Consider the following 20,338-nt stretch of genomic DNA (forward strand, 5'->3'; position numbering starts at 1 on the left):
TTACCTCTCGTACAAGGCAGTTGTGTGAGTTCAGGTCCCGATGGATTATGTTCATGGAATGCAGATATGTCTGAATGACAGAGAGATGGACAGATAGGAGAGGACAGAAAGTCAGGAAGAATAAGAAAAGAGAGGCTTTTAGTGGTAATCTAAAACCCATGCCAAGAGGAACAATCCTGCCTTGTTTCCTCTCAAGTAGCTGATGTTGAAAATACAATAATCCAGTCATGCATGACATTCTACAGTGTCCCATATCAGGGAAAAACAATTGTCTAATCCTGCAGGAATTCTTGCTATCATTTCCATAGAGGGGATGGAAACAAATGTGCACATTGTTAACAGAAGTGTTGCAGCTCACTAACACGACCACTAGAGGGAGGCAGCAGTGCTAAAAACAAGAATCAATGCAGCTCTATCTACTGCTGCATATCAAGGAATATTATGGTCTGCAGTGGATTCACAGAAGTACAGTAGCTAATAAAACCAAAGGCACTTATGGTTCCTTGAACTCACCATTCCAGCAGCTATGTCCTTGGCAAAACTGACCCGCTGGTTCCAGGGATAGTTGTTGTCCTGTGAGCAAAAAAGAACAATTCAATGTTATTTCCCTCAGCGGCATCTGCTGATTAATCATAAAATAAAACCATCTAACAATACAATCATCTACAAAATGCAAAGACTCTACCTGAGGCAATACAACAACACATTTTCTTTACTATTACTAAAACGTATAATGAATGCATTTTTAATACTGAACAGGAAGTAGACACATTAGTATGTTTACACGCACACACTACCCTCTCACCATTTTCTTGATGAGTTGCCTCAGGGTGCCTCCCTTTATGTACTCTGCGATGAAGTTCAGTCTCTTGTCTTTGTAGAGGACTCCGATGAACTTGAGCACATTTGGATGATCCAGGCAACGCATGACCTTCACCTGATGAAACAACGTCACACAGTTTTACTCACTGAATGCTGCTCGAGGACATTGACAATCTGAGCTGACTATTAACTTTAGTACTTGATTTCTTGCCATTGGAAAGAAAGGCTGATTCCACTCTCATAGACAAATAAATACGAAGCTACAGCCAGCAGCTGGTTAGCTTATCTTGACTGGAAACAGGGAAACAGGGAAACAGCCTCCCTGGTTCAGTCTGAAGGGTTTTGTTCTGGACTATTGCAAGCAACTTTGATTTTAGGAGGGTGACGAGACGTCTGGAAAAAGACAGTCTTGGATAATGAGCCGTGGTCCTCTATCCTGTCCTGTTTGTCCTCCAAATTTGACTTAACCTAATTTTTGATTAGTCATAGCGTAATAAAACATTAAATACTAATGAATGAACATTACTTCTGTGTTAAACACAGAACTAGATTCTATGTGAATAATGGCTTTTGTTTAGTTTATTTGCCAAATACACTAAGTCACACATAGATAAAAAAAAAAACTGCATGGTGGTGACGTTAACTGGATGTTGTTGAATGAAACATTACCTAGAGAAATTTCAACAATCCATGGCTGACATGGAGCTAGATGTATTCTTTATCGTAAAGACACGATCTTGCTTCTATACTTTTCATCTTGATAAGAAATCAAATTAGTTTATTTCACAAAATGTCAAACTATTCTTTTACATGAAGTTATGAACATTTCACAGTCCAAAAAAGGTTTAAAATGTTTTCCCAATTGAATGAGATGTACCAAAAAGCTGGATAGCCAATCGGCCGATAAGTGTAAACTTAGGCTACAGTCATCTTCACAAACTGACATATAAATATCAATTTTCATTGATTTCGTTTTTTGATGACATCACAAATCCCACAGCACATGCTCGCACCTCTTACAGTTTTAACTCTGTTTATTTGAAATGCAACAGAGAAACATCCTGTATAATTGAGAACTACTAAATAAACTAAGAGTGTAAGTGTTCGCAGCATGACTGCAGTATGTCTGCAGTGTAACACTGCATCAAACATTTCCCTCCCTGGGGGTGCAGGTGAGGAGGAAGAGGAGGCAGGCCACTATTACACACCGATAAACCTGAAGTATTACCCTTAAAGTTGCATGATGTCTTTGTCTGAAATGCCTGCTTGCATTCCTTACTCAGACAAAATCACAAGAGACTCGGGCTCAGCTTTCATTGTGGTCGGGTTTCTTTTATAGCCGTTACACCAGTTACATAGCAAGGACTCTGTGTTATCGTAACCTAAAAATAAATTCATTAGTCCACACATACGGGAACAATTTTCATGAACTTCAAACCTCCCAATTAGAAGGATTTTAATTGGATGAATGAGTCTACTATACTGAACATTAAACAGGAACAGAAGTTATTCAGATCACGGGGAGAACATAATTAAACAAGTCCCACAGAAGTCTTAACTTCTGTGTCACTCTCTGTTATCTTTTCAGATTAATGGAAGGACCGGAGAAAGATGACGCTCTGTGTGGGAGGCATAATGAGTTTTGCTCATCTATCATTTTTGAGGGAAAGAACTGTTTTAACATTTTCCTTGATGTCCTTTTTCAGAGGTAGTTTCATTTATTTGGTCCAGAAAAACTCTTCTTTTATTCTTCTGTGTGGTAAATTCACACATAAGTGCTGCTTACTTTAGCTATACTGACAATCATTACAATACCATTTTTGTTTTTCTTCCTCAGCACAGATTTTCGCAGCTGGACCAGGAATTATACCAAACTTATTTTACTATCATTTTTAGGTACTGACTGCCCTAATTTTTTGGAATAAAAGAGTTTGTATTCAAGAAAATATTTGTTTGTTTTTTAATGCTCTGAGGTCAACACCTATTGATCTCAGATTTCTGTTTATGACAGATAGTTGATTCAACCTCTGAAAAGATAATTCGAGTAAATCTCACACTCCCTAATGACGTAACATCTGGGATTGCCTGTCTCCACTCACCTCTTTCAGGAATGTTCTCTGTGTCTCGTCATCAAAGCGAATCAACTCCTTCATCACCATCACCTCCCCAGTCTCCTTGTGGGTCACCTATAACATACACAATGATGCAAATCAATTAAGCTGAGCTGGCAGTCTGAGGGGAGACTCTGTCAGCATGGGAAACACATTTTTTTCCACTCTGTGTAATAAAGACAAACATTTTAACCTCCTGCCTCTCCACACTTCTCTTACTTATCTCAATGCTGCCACCTTCTGGATAATGTTTGTATGACTACCGTTGTTCTCTAAACACAACATTCATGTAAATGTATTTTACATACAGCCATATGTGTCTCTGCCACTCAAACCCACCTTGATGGCCTGTCCAAAGCAGCCCTTCCCCAGCACCTCTCCATGGATGAGGTCAGATGGGCGGAAGATGCGGTGCGTCTGATTGGACACGACGCGCAGCGACTCTGATCGATTAATGTCCTTCCTCTGGGAGATGGGGGATGCTGCGTTGCTGGAGCCGGGTGACTTATCAATGCTGCAGCTCCGCCTGGAGGGAGGGGACAGGAGGAGAAGGAAGGGAATAGAGTAGAGTATTTGATTAGTGATTGCTGCTACTTTTATTCTTATTTAGTTTAGGGTGTCAGGGTATTTATTGACAGTACAATGCCTGGACCATACAGTAATAGGCTCACTGTATGAGCTTAAGGAGCCTACCATTTATACTTGACAAAGAATTACACTAACTCTACCCAAAATATAAAAGAGCAATACAACATGATACATCAGAAGAAAAAAATCTCAGCGTTGGTTACTTAAAATGTGCAGATATAGATTTTACATTTCTGCTTTGCTTTTGTGTTCCTCAATTTTTAACACAGTATATATCGTATGCAACTACACGTAAGCAGTACAGTCTTTTTGTGGCCATTCAAAATTTACTCTTCACATTAAACGGTAGAAAGTAGAGCAAAACTGCAATTAGCATCATTAAAATGGGTTTCTTACGTGATGATGCGGGATCTCAGGCTGTCGGGGATGGGGGGCTGTGTGATGGGCAGGTTGGGGCTGGGGCCCTCTGACAGAGGGGTGGTCAGGGGGCCGTTCACTCGATCCTCAGCCTCCGAGGAGCCTCCCTCCGGTCCCGGACTGTGAGGGTCGTGCTCGATGGTGAGCTGCAGCCGCCGGCTGGTCTCCTGGATCAGCAGGTCGATCTGGAGAGGACGAGTTCAGGTTAGAGCAGCAGAGATTGCTTTGAAGCTAGAGAGATGCTCTCATGGAAGAAGTCTGGTGAAATGCTTTATATAGTGCTACAATGAGATGGAGATTCTCATTTGCACATTTACAGTGAGGTAAAATCTCACCTCATCCAGGGGGACATTTTGAATGGGTGTCCCGTTGATTTCCAGGATCTTATCTCCAACGTGAATGGAGTTTTTCACATCTGGACTGATGCACTCTGTGTCCACCCTAGATACAGAAGAACAAAATCATAAATCAAGCACCTTCCTGCACACAGACCTGAGATCTGATAAGTCTCAGCTAATTTAAATAACAGTGACTCATACTTTCTGCTCATTTCCTTTCCCCTTCCACTCTATTGTATCATTTAAATGAACCTCATCTATCACACTGTCTAGCTTTTTTCATCCTTTGTCCACGAACGTACTGACCTCTCCTTTCGTTAGTTTCTCTTCTCTTCACATAATGACTATCCACAATATTTGCAGACACACAGACATGGATGGATAGACTCACTGTGAGACTCTGATGGTGGGTCCATGTTCAGGACTGTAGCCGCCGGTGGGGCTGAGCGGCTGGTCGATGGACACGGAGAAACCTCGCCCTCTGCGTCCGTTGTTGCCCTCGGCAGAGGCTGGGATGGACAGGAGTGTGACCGTGTGAGGGATCCGCGAGCATGACGAGTCCGACAGCGACACCGGTGTCACGATGGTCTGGTAGTAACAGTGACCGCTGGAGCAAGAGGGGGATTGAGGAAAAGTGAGGGTATTAGAAAATATTGAGTATTTTGATACATTTTTCCTGACACAGACTCAAAACACGGTTTAGTCATAATTGCCAGTTTACTGTAAATACAAAGATTTGTAGCAGAAAGTGGTTGACAATACACAATGAGTACAGGTATGATGGTGGATGTTGCTGTGGATTGTGAGAAATGCAAATACAGACACCAAATAAAAAATAAAGATATCATCATAATATTGAGTAGTAACTCCTGTATGAGCCGATTGTTGCCAATACCCAGGCCTAACGGGAAGTAATGAGAAAGAGGCAGCTAGAAACAGAAAATGGGATTATTGAGTGAGGTCTCTGTCTCTTTTAAGGGTCGGTGCAATCATAAGGAAACATTAAGTTCTCATTACAGCATTTTTTACAGCATCACATGTTGTTTACAAGATGTTTTAGAAAACACTGAGCTCACTATCAGAATAATAAAATAGCTATGAAAGAATTGAAAGCTAATACATCGGTTTGGTTGACCACTCAATAAATGTAATGATCTGAGAAATCACATTGTCATCATCCACTTCCACAGAAGAGGACAAAGGCTGTTTTGTTCTTATGTATTTCTGTGTAGTGCAGCTTGTTGCTCATTGAACCCTGACTCTCACACTGACACAACCTCGGAGCTCCACAGGAAAAGAACAACCTGCACCTGACGAAAGAAACGGGAAATTACCGATTTTCCAGGTTTAGGATTAAAACCATCTAAACTGGGACTGTTAGCTGTGCTTGCTGTGTTTCCACCATGCATTGAGTCATTTGTCACCACAGTTGGTCGTTATGTCACCAAAAAGTCCTTTGAAGCCCAAAATAAGCTGCATACATTTAAGATTGTGTCAATCAACGGCAGCTTTTTTGTGGCCATACTGCACTTCAAAGGGATTTAGAGGATTAGTTTGTTTCAGAAGAAAGAATATTAAAACTAAAAAAAGAAAATAACGGTTTGGTAAATTAAGGGAATCAGAGCTAACATACCACAAGCTGAAAAAGGCTTTGATTTGTTAGACAGTAGACAAATAAAGAAATGTAACAAGCTAACATCTCAGACTGATTTGAATCTTGACTTTGATATTTGGGCGTTTGCATGTCTTTTATATTTGTGCTTGAGGCTCACCAGTAGAGTTTGGATCTCTCCACCAGAGCGTAAGTGTCTCCATCACCGATGAACGTCCTGCAGTTCAGACAGGTGAAGCATTCTGGGTGATATTTCTGTTCCCCTGCGACCTGTTGAGAGATAACACACAGTTAAGACATTCTGCTGTGTACATGCTGTCAATATCAGATAAAATCGGATGTCAACATGATATTTTTTTTATCTCGAGTGGAAAGCTCTGCAGGGGGGGAATTCATTACAGCGTTGTTGATGTTACTGTAGGCAACGGCAACATGAGGCTTTAATAAGTGGTGGGAGAAGTAGGGCGAGGCCTGGTCACTGAGGGTAATACTGAGAGCAGGGAGATTGGATTTGCAGCTTCCAGATCCCCCTCCGAGCTTAGAGCTGAGGGAATTGAGTTATGCCCAAAAAGCAGAGCAGGCATTGAGCAGATTAATCACACCGGCAGATCTGGGGACGACGCTGCCGCTGGAGATCTCAGCTCTAGATGTTCTACAGACCAACAGGGGAGAACCAAAATGATCAAATAAATCACAAAAAGTTCAAACATCAACTCCAGCTAGGGCTGTGTGATAGGGAGAAAATCATATATTAAGATATTTCTGATCAAATACTTCAATATTGATATTGTGACAACATTGTATGGTAGACCACAATGCACATTTTGCTAAATATCCACATCATCAGCTTGATATTTCAGAACATTAAATCAATGTTCTGTTATACAGGGTTTAAAATCATCAAAGGCTCCAGCGAATAACAACCGTAGTCTTTTATGGCTGCTCTTTAAATCTTTTTGTCCTTGGTTGTTGTGACTCTGATCGACTGAGACATCGATAAGTGGCCCACACCTTCTCATATATCAATATCGATCCCTTTTAACTCCTTCAGGTAAGCTTGCGCCCATCCATGCAAATGACCAACCCACTCAATGCCTAATGACTTCTATGATTAAACATGAGCAAAGATGTTAAGCACCAAAGGTCGAGTCCACCGGAGCTGTTCGCTCCCTCGAAGGCTGCGCTTGTGGTCTAATTTTTTGCTTTAAGTGGCAGAAAATGTTTGGAGGGAGTGGGCCTTTTGACAGCACTTCTCAACTGCAATGATCTGCAATGCTAATTTAGCTCACTAAGAGTGAGGGGGGGCATTTTATGGAAGGGATGCTGAACAAAGAACAATCAATGAAATGTAAACCAAAAAAATCAGGCACAAATATATTACAATACAAAATATATCTAGATTGTAGAAGTTCCATTTATTTCTTTTTACATCTAACCAACAGCAAAATATCAGCTTATGGACAAAGCCACAATTCTGTGCAGCAGCCTTAAAAGTAACTTCAGAACTAACAATCACCCGTACGAAATGCTACTTCTAAATGGTGCATAACGTGGAAAAAGATGGTGTAACTGAGACAAAAAGGAAATGTGAAGATCAAAGAATCAATAAAATCATTGCATACAGCCATATGTCTGCTGCCCCACCCTCCTTGCAGAGCAGCAGTGAAACCACGAGCCAACACTGACAGACACACACATGCTGACGGCCCTCAGGCTGCAGGGAGGAGCGCTGTACACGTATATATTAACTGCTTATTTAGTAATTAATCTGAGCAGTACCTTCCAGCTAAATATCAGGAAAACATGATACCACTAAGACTTGTTTTCAATATTGTTTAAAATGGTCGAGTTGAAAACACAACATCATAGCAGCGAGACGATGAGGGGACGGAGAAGCAAGAGGAGAAAACAGATGTAATCACGGTGTAATGGACAAGGAAGGAAAACAGCTGCAGGGCTTATTGACCGACTTAATTTCTTTATTCGTCCTCCAAGCAGCCTCATAAAATTGAGCCATAAACAATTACTGTCAGACATCGACAGGGAGAATAAACACAACGCGAAAGTATGAAAGATAGATTAGTTAAGATTAAAAGATATCTAACGATTTAACCAAAGCAAGATTATTGTGTCAAAAGAGGATTTAAAAGTAATACAACACGTTTATAAGGAGATTATGTGCTTTCAATTCTGCATCAGGGCTGTTTGTAAGTAGCTGTACATGTGTATATGTTCTGCCTCTGAGTGTTCCTTAGGTGCAGGCCTGCAAATAATTATGACAGGAAGAGAGGACAGCTGGACGGAGATAAAAAAGGATGTGTGGCACAACCTGACACTGTGGCTGCCATTTGCTTGCCAGGCAGGCATGACACACACACACACACACACACACACACACACACACACACACACACACACACACACACACACACACACACACACACACACACACACACACACACACACACCACACACACACACACACACACACACACACACACACACACACACACACACACACACACACACACACACACACACCACACACACACACACACACACACACACACACACACACACACACACACACACACACACACACACACACACACACACACACACACACACACACACACACACACACACACACACACACACACACACACACACACACACACACACACGTCTCTAAAACCCAATTTGACAGGCGACAGCTGCTGTTTTTAGGACATGCTTCCTCTCCAAAGTTAAGGTGTAAAACAGACAGATACTCCATGTGATATTAAACCATGTGATTGCTTGACAGCTTGATTAAAGAAACATCACATGTACTAACACAGCGCCATCAAGCCTCAGAGGGTGTACTCCATGATTTGTCTATTAGCCCATTTTACTCTCGAGTGTGTGACTGTGTTTTAGCAGGTCATGTAGCCTCATGGCCTTTTCCAGTGACAACACACCAGACTGTGTACACATGTCACCCCTGGGGAAAGGGTGAGCGGGTTGACGGGTTGCCGGAGTAACTAACTCAAGTTGCAGCTCAATGCTCAGTTGCCATGTGTGATGGGGATCTTGGTCACATATTCATCCATACTAATATTGTTCTTGATATGTGTTTATGGAAAAACTGATGGAACTGTAGCCGAATACAAATTGAGTGCCGGCTACCACTGTCACTTTGCAATGCATCAGTCGACATAAAAATGGCCGCCACTCTGCCAATCGTAATGTTGGTTTGAATGGATATATCCGTTTTGCTGTTGTTTTTCTTCTATCAGTATTTCAATCCAAGAGTTATTTTCCCTCCTCAGATATTTTTAATAAGAGCCCTGTATTGGGTTGTAACATCTATTTGAGAAATTAGTCATTAAATAAATGAGGTCGTTCTAAAATGTATTAAATATCTTTGAAAAAAGGCTTTCACATGTTGAATCAGTTGCTAGGAATAAGCGGTAGCATTATTCATGAAGTACATAGTTTTAGGGGCGAAACAATATTGCACCGCAATCCTTTAAATCTAGGTATTGTTTGTTTGTGCATATATGTGTATATTAGAGTTAGCAGTCATGTACTTTTGTAATTTGGGGTATGTTGGTTCATTTTGGTGAAACTTAAATTTCAAATAGCCCCAGTTTTGGTTCAATGGTCAGGACAGACATGTCTATATTCGATATTATCTTTTGCTCAAAGTTGCATGCAATAGTTTTACCTGCATGGCTTTGTCTGAGATGAAATGTCAACTAATCTCCACGTAAAAAAATATTAAAACATATGTTTAAATTGGAAGATCTGGTACAACCAGCTCTTAAACAAGGACAAATATACAGTATTTTACAAAAAAAACATGGGAGAAAAGTAAAATAAATAATTAATTTAGTACTAGGCTCTCTAATTTCTTACTTGAGTGATCGTTTTATGACCCTTTTAGATTCCTCTTTCACCCCCTATGGATTCCTGACTTCCAGGCTAAGAAGATCATCTTTATTTTGCACTGGCGAGGTTCACTCTCCATGATAAAGAACTACAGGCGATGGTCGGGAAGCTTGGCGTGTCAGGGCCCTTAAGCTTTATTTATTTTAAACGATTTATATGTGTGACCTTTAGTTAGCTGTGGAATGTGAAAACCCCTTTTTAAGTGATTTAAAGGAATTTATGGCGATGCTAATGCTCTCATCGACACTAAACAGCTCAGAAACATGTTGGTAGAAAGTCAGGGATGCTTGACAACTCATTGAGGCCATCAGTACACGTGTTGACTTTTCCTGAGCTCAGGTTTGTGTAATCACTTCTATTTATATTTGAATGAGTTAGCAAGTCTGGGTAAGAGTTAAGATTTTAGGTGATGACTTAAAAGTGTTACGTCTAAGTAAACGAGTAACATTTGATAGCATTACAGTGTTAAATACTATAAACACGTGTTTTAACTTTTTGCCAAGTTGATAAAAACTCAAAATCTTTTTTTTTGTTTGTAACTCTTCATATTTGTAAAGTTTCAAACTGATTTGTTTAGTTCCTTGTTGCCTCATAATGTAATGTTCTACACATTTCAGATTTTCTCTAAACATTTTCCATTTTACTCACATAATTTCACATTTCCCTTATTGTCAACAGGCGTGAAACACAAGAAGAGCAGCAATAGATGCCAACTGTTAAACCACAAATGAGAAAAGTTATTTGAAATGAAGGAGGGGAGAAGTTCAGTGATTGAGTGAATCAGGCGGTGAAACATCTGAGACATGTTGGAACTGAAGAATTTCCACAGACTGAAGTGGATGAGTATTTGTCAGAGATGATTATTTCCCACTGATGCATCGATATCTGGTTAAATAAAGGCATCATAGTCCAGTCATTTTGGTCCCATCATAAAAATAACAATCAAAATGGAAATGTTGCACAGTAAAAATAAAAATGGTTACATTTTTTATATTGTTACATTCAATTTAACATAAATTTAAATTTACATTTATTTAATAACTTCATTAATTTAGTTGACATTTGACTATTCAGACAGCCTGATTGGGCGTCTTCTGCTTAGGAACTTCTTTGAAAAACATTTTAAATAAAGATCACTTAGTTGAGCTTAAATTATTTTAGCTATTATTTGAATATCTTGCTAATTGAACATTTTATTAAAAAAGTCAACTGCTTCCAGCCTTTTTAACATTAATATTGGCTGGCTGTATTCAAACTCTTTGATTAGAAACTACCTACGTATCTTTGTGTGTTGGACAATTTTGTGACACAAAATGTAATTGAAAACCTGTTTAGTTCTCTGTTGTTGAACACTCAGAGGTTGGATGACTTATACTCTATACACGTGTGCAATGTGTTTTTACTCAGCAGGATCTCATCAGGGACCTTCACATGCCTTCTGGTCTCTTAACCTCAACAAGTCCCACATAAACACCAGCTTCACCCTCTGACTTCACCTCGCTCCGGCTAAATGTGGAACGATGAGCTCATAACAACACTGCTGAAGGTGCTTCTGAATGGCCTCGCTGAATTATGGGAGATCTGGCTCACCTCATGTTTGATGTAATGAACTTCACCTGAAAAGCCTCTTTCATTGGCTAAACTCAAAAACACAGTCCATATGTGACTAAGCTCCCAGAATCAACACGTAGATTAGGAATTGTGTTTAAAGAAATGACCTCATGTTTCAAAGAAATAGTCAAAAACAGCATGTGCAATAGGTACCTGATACTCCTCACAGAGAGCGCTACAACTGGGTCAAATCCCAAAAGTGTGTCAAAAGGACAAATAAACTGATTTAAACAGTTGAGCAAAAGTAGTGTGGATATAAAGTCAAAGAAATACATGATCCTGGTTCTCTCTTAGACTTTCTACAGTCAACATCATTTAAGCAAATACAATTACAGTGAAAGGCTAAGAGAGAAGACAGTGGGCCACATTGATGCTGTCTGAATGGAAACCCCCGACAGCTACAAACAGTACAGTATCATAGTATACAGCCTCAGAAATGCTCTAATGTATTCAGCTTCTTCTCTGTAAGTCTCACATGCACTGTGGTGTACAGCGTGGCCTGCATGTAGGTGGTAAATAAAAGTAACCCTGCATAGCCACACTGTTATAAGACAAGACAACTGTTATCCGTGCCTGATTGTGTGCACTCACACACTTTAAATCCTACTTTTATCTGAGGAAGAATGCTCTCTAAAAATAGCACGCCTACCTTGGCTCATCAGTTTTTCATGCCGTGAAAAAAAGAAAAAGCTTGTGCGACACACACAAAAAAGGGGCAGATCTGTAATTACTAAGCAATACACTGACCCAGTTTGAAATGACATACAAACACACACTCCATCTGACAGTATCATGATTTAGCTAAAGATTTAAAATTAAAGAGATGGAAAGAGTATCTGCAAGAGCAACCGGCACACCATTTGCCACTTCAGCAGTCTGCCTCCCTGCTGGCTTGCGTACATCACCCATCACTCCCGGTAACCCAGAGCAGCAGCAGTGAACAGCCTCACCTTCTTATCTCTCTTCCAGAGCCTGAGACAGCAGAAGCTCCAGAAAAATAAGTCTCCCACCATGTCAGCAAGAGCCGGCGAGTCTCCCAGCTGTTCTAGTTCATTCTAGTCAGGCAGGCGATTCCCCCAATGTCACAACAAAACACCGGCAGCAGCCAAACCGGCCGGAGAAACGGAGCAGCCGGGGGAGGGAGGAGAGAGAGAGCAGCCTACGCCTTTGCAGCTGAGCTCATCTCTGAGTCCATGTCACTCCTCCCGGCTCTCTCCCCTCCCTCCCCCTTCTCTCTCACTGTTGCTATGACCTCATCGTTTCCGGTTAAGCCCCACCCACTATTGCACACGCGCCGACCGGCTGCTTCAACCACACACACACACACACACACACACACACACACACACACACACACACACACACACACACACACACACACACACACACACACACACACACACACACACACACACACACACACACACACACACACACACACACACACACACACACACACACACACACACACACACACACACACACACACACACACACACACACACACACACACACACCACACCACACACACACACACACACACACACACACACCACACACACACACACACACACACACACACACACACACACACACACCACACACACACACACACACACACACACACACACACACACACACACACACACACACACACACACACACACACACACACACACACACACACACACACCTTCTACCCCCTGGTGTCTTTGGTAAATTACTCACTCCCCCTCTTCTCCCATGATGCCCCCGATTCCTGCAATCACATTTCCAAACCAGTGAAACCAGCAGTGTGACAGTCACAGGCGTGACTTATGGGACATCATGTGGGGGAAAAATAATCTTCATTTGCTAATATATATTTTTGCATATATTGTATTTATTATGCTAGGGAAACTAAGGCATATCCGCATTGTTTAAAGCATGAAGATGGTAAAACATGTAAGTGCTGAACCTTGTAGAAAATATTTTAACTTACAGTGCTTGTTATTATGTTCCTTTCAACACTATAACATGTCCCTATTACAGGTGCAGAGATTATAAATGATTGCTATGTCCATCATACTTTCAATTAACTGTTTAATCGTTAAGTCAAACGAGCCCATAGTGATATCTTAAAGCTACTTATTTTGATGGCATGACATTTAAAATCCCAACTGACTATACAATTAAACTCAGCAGAAAAGCAGCAAATCTTTGAATTCGATAGGATGAAACAAGAACATTTGTGACATTATTACTTGATAATTATAATAATACATAAACAACTGAATTAATTATTCAAATGGATTCTTTAAAACTGCGTAGCTTACCAACAAGTAATTTTTTCAAGTCAGTATATTAGTTCTTCCTCCTGTTCCACATTTATCAGATGACGACATTTGGGTTTTACCACATGAAAATGAAACTAAGAAAACAAAAAACTTCAACAAAAACAGCCTTTCGTCACATCTAGAACAATGTTTTTGTCTTTTGTTAAATGTAGGGAAAAGATCACAATTACAAAGCATTGATTATAAATGAAGACATCTGTAATGCTTGCGTGATATTTTTTTAACAACGTTTAGCTGACCTATTATGACCCTCCTCCTGCTCTACCTTCTCTCCTCTCCTTCCTGGTTTAATTTGTCCTCACAGGTTTATCTTTGCTGCTATGTTTTCCACCCTTCTCTCTCCGCCTATGTGTCTCACTTTGTTCCTGTCCCTTACATGTCCTGCATGCCATGTGTCAATCGCTCACAGGCCCATCTGTGTGGGCAGATATATATAGACTCCTCTTTTCTGCCTGTTGTTCCTATGTGAAAGCAGTGGAGACAGACCGCAGAGACAGATGTCTGGTACAGAAGAACTGATTAGGTTACAGTGGGAGGAAGTCGCATTAGTAATAGCTCCAGAGAAATCCACACACATCCAGCATCAACAAGCAGAAAAAATAACAATTGTGGTGTTGACTTTCAGTTTGGCAATGGCCGAAACACCATACTTTAGCAGCCCACAAAACAATACCTGACTTCAGAGTGACTACATACTACAGTATACAGTCTTAGAGCCACTATCCTATATATTTAACTTTGTACTATATATTTAAAATAATGTATGTTGTTTCTATGTGTTGATTACAAAAATAAGAAAAAGTATCTGTTGTGCAATTTCCTCAGAACCAACATAAAGCCTCTGTGATAAAATGGGAGTATCACTAGAAAAGAGGCTGAATACAGCTGAGGCAGGCAGTATGATAGGAATAATGGTTTAAAAAAAACAACCATAACAGCATGTAAAGATATTCCAGTAGTATCCAAAAATTCTTGAATAAACCTGAAAAGGTGTTTAACAGGTGACCTTATAATATTTTGCAACAGAACTTAATCGGCAATGACTTGGGGGCAGCAAAACAAGCTGAACAACACTGACATATTATCATCTTTGGTAGCAGCAGGGAAAATTATATCAGTGAAATCATGTTCATTTTTTGTGGTGGAGTTAATTTAAACCTGCTGGCATCTCAGAAGTGAAACCCTGCAGCCCATAGCCGATCCACGGGGGGGATTTTAACCCCCAGAGGATGCTGCTTTCGTCAGAGTTTCCACTGGAAAGAGGAAATGCTAAACAAGTCTCAAAAACACTTTAGTTGAGGTTATTGTTCAGGTTATGATCTCTCTAAAACACATTGATGATTGAGTAAGAAAATACAATGGCAGCCTTGAGCCATCCAGCTGAAGTTCCCCAAGCACGACGCTGAGCCTGACCTCTGACCTGCCAGAGGAGACCTAATGCACAACTCACACTTCATATTATGCAAAACAAACTTCTACACTACGTTTGTGTTGTGTTCAAAGCCACTGGTGAGATAAACAGCTGATCCTGTTGTGGGGAAAACAATGTCCCAACCTGAGCAGCAACAACATCTTAAGAAATATCATTTCCAGAAACCTTATTACACATTTGTCTGTTTTCACTTAAATGATTAGGCGTTTATATAAACTACTGGCAGATTCCCACTCAACCACAGAGTTACCTCACACCAGTGGGGCCTCATACTCTTAAACTTTGGGACTTTCCATTGTGTTGGTGGCCAACCCCCTGAAGATAACTCAATTTCTCAAAATGAACCACATAAGAAGGAAAATATTGGTATACTATTGATACCGTCAGAAGAAATTCAAGGCACTGAACCAAAATCTCCTTTCTCACACTGCTCTATTTAATCTACCACTGTCTTTCTACAACTGGAAAAATCACTATTGAGTAATATAATAATTTAGCACATTTAAAATTAATGACAAGAATCAAACTTATTCTCACTTATTAATTCATTCCGTGACAGGTGTGTTTTTTTTAGACATTGATGTCTATGTTTTATTAATTCTTTCACTTTTTGGTTCTTATCTTAAAACCATGTATGATGTAAGGAAAAAATCCATATGTGTTTTTAAGATTGAGACCTGACATTTAGAAGAGGGAAGTTGTACAGCACATGACGTAACTTTGAGAACATGTGATCTTGAGTTGGGTACATCTTATGTCAAAAAGTCCAAAAGAATAATAATAAGCACTTGTGATTTCAGAGAAACATTTTAGATTTCACCTTCAGCTGTTTCATTACTTTATGTAGAAACAAAGAAAGAGAAACAAGAAACAAAGAAAGTCCCAAATATTTCAAAAAATACCAGTAAGGCCAAAATTGCAACCACCTGACCTGATAGGAGCTTTTCTGTAATCATGTATTCAGAAAGCCCACATTATGCATTATTAGATCCAACAATGTCTCCAAGAACCATGTATCAGAAGCTTGGCCCTGCAGTGTTTCAGTGCCAGGCATTGGCAAACTGGACCATATTATATGCACCAGTGTTACATGGGTGTGTTATTGCTAAATGTCATGCTGGTCAACATTAAGGTCCACTCTAAAGACATACAGGCGTGTGGAGAGCAGCCTGATTACAGAGTGTTGTGGCAAAGATAACACAGTGAGGGTGAGAAACCGTGAGACCAGAATCTTCTGTTGGACTGTTGAAGTGTAACAGGTCCAGGTCGATGTCTGGCCCCGCTCCCATTGGCTGGCTCTCAGCCCTGAGCTGTTTGCAGAAAGGCTGACTGACTCTATGTGGAGCTGGTTGGGATTTACTAAACATTATCCATAAGGTGTGATGGACAGATAGAATGAAGGAGGGTTGAGAGGAGATAAATTCAATGACATAAGTTACCTAGTATTCAGCACATACATCAGACTCAGCAGGGCAGTAAATAACTGACCAACTTCATTAATACCAGCTAACTCAAGGCTGTAGATGCTGACAGGAGCAGAAGTGGCAGATGAAGCAGCACACACACACTTGCTTACACCTGAACACACACACCAGCTTGCTCATAATATAAAAACACACAGTGGCCTTCATAAAATATTATTGTCTGTGTATTAGGGCTGAACGATATATCGTGTCATGGCGATAATCGCGATATGCGCATGCGCGATATTCACACCGCAGGGACGTGCGGTTTTATTCATTTAAAAAAAAAAAATGCTGACGCACTTTAGCACAGAATTAAAAAATAAAGATACCCTTATTACTTATCGAAACTGCACATACAATATATCCAATTAAAGCTGAGACTCCACAGATTATTTAAGTATAGTAGCATCACTAAGCGATCCGATCTCGCGACAGGGGAAGCAAACACAGACATCACAACACGTACCTTTACGGAGCTTTTACGGGAGATCGTCTCACCGTAGCTGTCAATCTGATCAAACGACGTGTTCAATGGCATTACAACGAGAAAAAACGCGGCTGAATCGGTTGATCCATAGGTTAATAATGTATCTGTGGCTTTGAAGCAATTGTTTATAATCCATAATTGTATTTGTATGTAAAAATCGGAGCACAAAAGTTAGCTGCTAATGGTAGCCACCAGAGTGTATGCAGCTTCCGGTTTTGGCTACGTGTCACTCTCACTCCTTATTTGTTCATGTGTTGGTGTGTCTAGAACTTCCCCTCAATTCCATTGGCTCTAGCGGTTATAAAGAGATTTCATTCGTCAAAATCGACCAAGGGGGGCCAGAGATATGGAAAATCCACCCAAATCACCTCAGAGGTGGAGTTTTTTTGTGCTAAATCTCTCTAAAAAGGTCAAATGTCACTTGTTTTGCATCAATCTTGATACAGGGTACTTATTATATGTTGTACTTTGGATTCCTAAAGCTTTTAGTCTACTAAAGGGACGGGTGGCGCAGTGGTCTGTGCATCTGATCATCAGATCAAGGGGGGTGCTGGGGAATTCCAGTTCAAAACCCGCTCCTGCTGCCACAGTGTCAGGCCGTTGTGTCCTTGGGCAAGACACTTCATCTGGATTTGCTCCTGTGGGTAATGTCCACAGTACATGTATGATATCAATGTGTACTTGTAAAAGCGCATCGATGACTTTGAGGCGTGAAGATGGACGGTGTGGCGCAGTGCGCTGTGCAATGATCATCAGATCAAGGGGTGAAACCCGCCGCTGCTGCGTCTGTAAAGCCGTTGTGTCCTTGGGCAAGACATTTCACCTGAACTTGCTCCTGTGGGTATTGTCCACAGTGACCATTGCATGTATAAAACATATGTGTAATATGTATTTGTAAAGCGCTTTGAGCATCTGGAAAAGCGCTATAATAAATGTAAGGAATTATTATTATTATCCCATCATCAAAGGTTAGTTTTCACTATAAGTAAAAAAGAATTTTTGGACGGACACTATAATTTACAGTTTTTTACTATGTTCAATCTGAATTTTATTTAAAATAAAAAACATCTATATAGATTTGGACTTTTCTACATCCAACTCACAGGTTTATCATTACTTTGAGAGAAAAGATTATTAATTTACCCCTTTTAGAAGGGAAGATATGGTCATTTGTTCTGGGAATGTCATTTTTGAGCCTGAGACCTGAAAAACAGGCTCAGGTGAATTAACTCAAACACGTCATGTTACAATTATTTTGCTGCTTGCTACAAAAGGAAAACTTGCGCGGCTCTCATGTCAGGGGTACTTGAGTGAGTGACATGCAGGCTCTGCATGCACAGCAAACCACCAATCATAATCATTCTTGATCAGATCACAGCATGCCCCGCTAGTTTGCAGACCATTAAAACACCAGTAAAAAATTAACGAGGCACAGGAGGACAATACCTTCAACAAAAAAAAACCGCAATATATATTGCAGGGGGAAAAAAATCACAATGTCAATTTTTTTCAATATCGTGCAGCCCTACTGTGTATATAGTGATTGTATTCAAGTAGGACACAGCCGTCCTTCTACGTCACAGGACACTGACAAAACAAGATATATAAAATCACACTTTTCAAAGACACCCCCGGTAACATAACTAAGAGATTGATGGTTAATTTTTTTGCCTGGAAAAGCAGACAAAAATCACAACTGCACTCAAAATCCACTAACTTGCTTATCCTGGACGGCTTACTGCTTTAACAAACATGGATGAGAAGTTACAAAAGTTGAAATGTTAGTTTTGGAAAATACAACCCCCCATAATTTCCAAAGACACAAGTGTGCCTGGGGGACGAGTTTCATATGCTGTTATATAATATGAGGTCTAGCTATCTTAACCACAGAAAAAACTATACTTGTTTTATGGCCTTTAAATCAACACTTTGTCAAATGTTGTAAAAATCGTATAAACTGTCAAACAAAAAAGACAAACTATTGGAAGCAAAAGTCTGACCTCCTTGTTGAGAGTAAAAAGTGCAATGTTTTTAAAGCGTAATTGATCTGGCCCAGTAGAGAGGGACTTGACTACCAAGGTGTTTCACAGTTTAGAGCAAACAATAAGAAAACTGTTCCCAAATGGTAGGTCTAAGATCAAAGCGTGTTGGTTTGACATCACAGTGGTAAGAGTGATAATCATTTGATGTTTCTGTCTGGCTGAACACAAGGTCTAATTTTCTACATGCACACTGTGGCTTTAAGTGAAGCTTGAAGTGTTTTCTATCACTGTGGCAGCAGCTCAGGGAATTTTAAAATAGGACTGTGTTCCCTGCTTATCTGCACAGATGACCAAGTGACGGTGCAGGACTGACGCAGTAGAAGTCTTATTTCTGGGTGTGGCTCAGACGTAGGGAGCTGTCCTTCATATCTACGCAGTAATACAATTGGTCAGGCCATTTTGGCAATGAAAGGCTGAGTGTACTGCAGGACGGTCAATCAGTGTTTTTGCTCCGTAAGAGGAGAAATAAACCAACGAAGGAGAAAGAGGAGGAGAGTCGGTGCTGCAATATCTTCACCTTATTCACTTTAGAGTCTCCTAAATGTTTCATTACTGAGATTGCACTGCAAAGGGCAAGCTGTCTGGAGGCAGAATACATGCTAAACACACACACACAAACACACCCTCTCAGAGATGGGGAGAAAGGTCGAGCCATGAATGATTTGTGCTTATCGTGACCATGACACATGACCTGCCAGAAGCTTCTTGCTGCTGTATCTGACCGGGAGGCACATGTGTCAAAGAAGATACTTTATGTGCAAGGAATGAACTAGGCTTTTTATTTTAACCATCTTAGTCAGTAAATTATTTATCAAGTCAGTGGTCTGGGATTTGGGAGCCTTAACTTGCCACGAAACTATATTGTAACAGCCACATTTTCTTTATCAAAAATGATATAAAAAGTAAATAAAAAATTATAATTTAGCAGTACTGGTATTTAAAGATAAATGTAAAAAAGATTATATTAAAAAATGTGTACAATTTCACTACAAATTATGATCATTTAGGTCAAATCCCACTTCAGAAAGAACTTATTTCACTGTCTATAATGACAAAAATGCAAATGATTAGTTAACATTTTTCTCATAAAAGCTTCATGCTAAGTAGACAGGCGGGCGTTTTCCAGAATATGAGGCTCAAATA

At 40.2% G+C, this 20,338-nt stretch overlaps 1 protein-coding gene across 3 annotated transcripts in view; it reads right to left on the minus strand.

The window, feature by feature from the left end:
• Positions 1–20,338, minus strand: part of limk1a (LIM domain kinase 1a) — a 57,730-nt gene that overhangs the window by 5,792 nt on the left and 31,600 nt on the right. For 2 of the 3 annotated variants that reach the window (XM_034225491.1, XM_034225492.1), the window contains 9 exons: positions 6,049–6,158; positions 4,668–4,883; positions 4,274–4,379; positions 3,918–4,123; positions 3,273–3,459; positions 2,922–3,008; positions 806–937; positions 514–573; positions 5–70 (listed from right to left, as the gene is read on the minus strand). In XM_034225491.1, coding sequence (XP_034081382.1) covers positions 5–70; positions 514–573; positions 806–937; positions 2,922–3,008; positions 3,273–3,459; positions 3,918–4,123; positions 4,274–4,379; positions 4,668–4,883; positions 6,049–6,158 — 1,170 coding nt within the window. Of the gene's footprint in view, positions 1–4; positions 71–513; positions 574–805; positions 938–2,921; positions 3,009–3,272; positions 3,460–3,917; positions 4,124–4,273; positions 4,380–4,667; positions 4,884–6,048; positions 6,159–12,382; positions 12,640–20,338 lie in introns of those variants that run through there. The other variant, XM_034225493.1, reaches the window with a different exon arrangement.

The sequence above is a fragment of the Gymnodraco acuticeps genome, unplaced genomic scaffold (assembly GCF_902827175.1).
Source record: "Gymnodraco acuticeps unplaced genomic scaffold, fGymAcu1.1, whole genome shotgun sequence".
NCBI lineage: Eukaryota > Metazoa > Chordata > Actinopteri > Perciformes > Bathydraconidae > Gymnodraco > Gymnodraco acuticeps.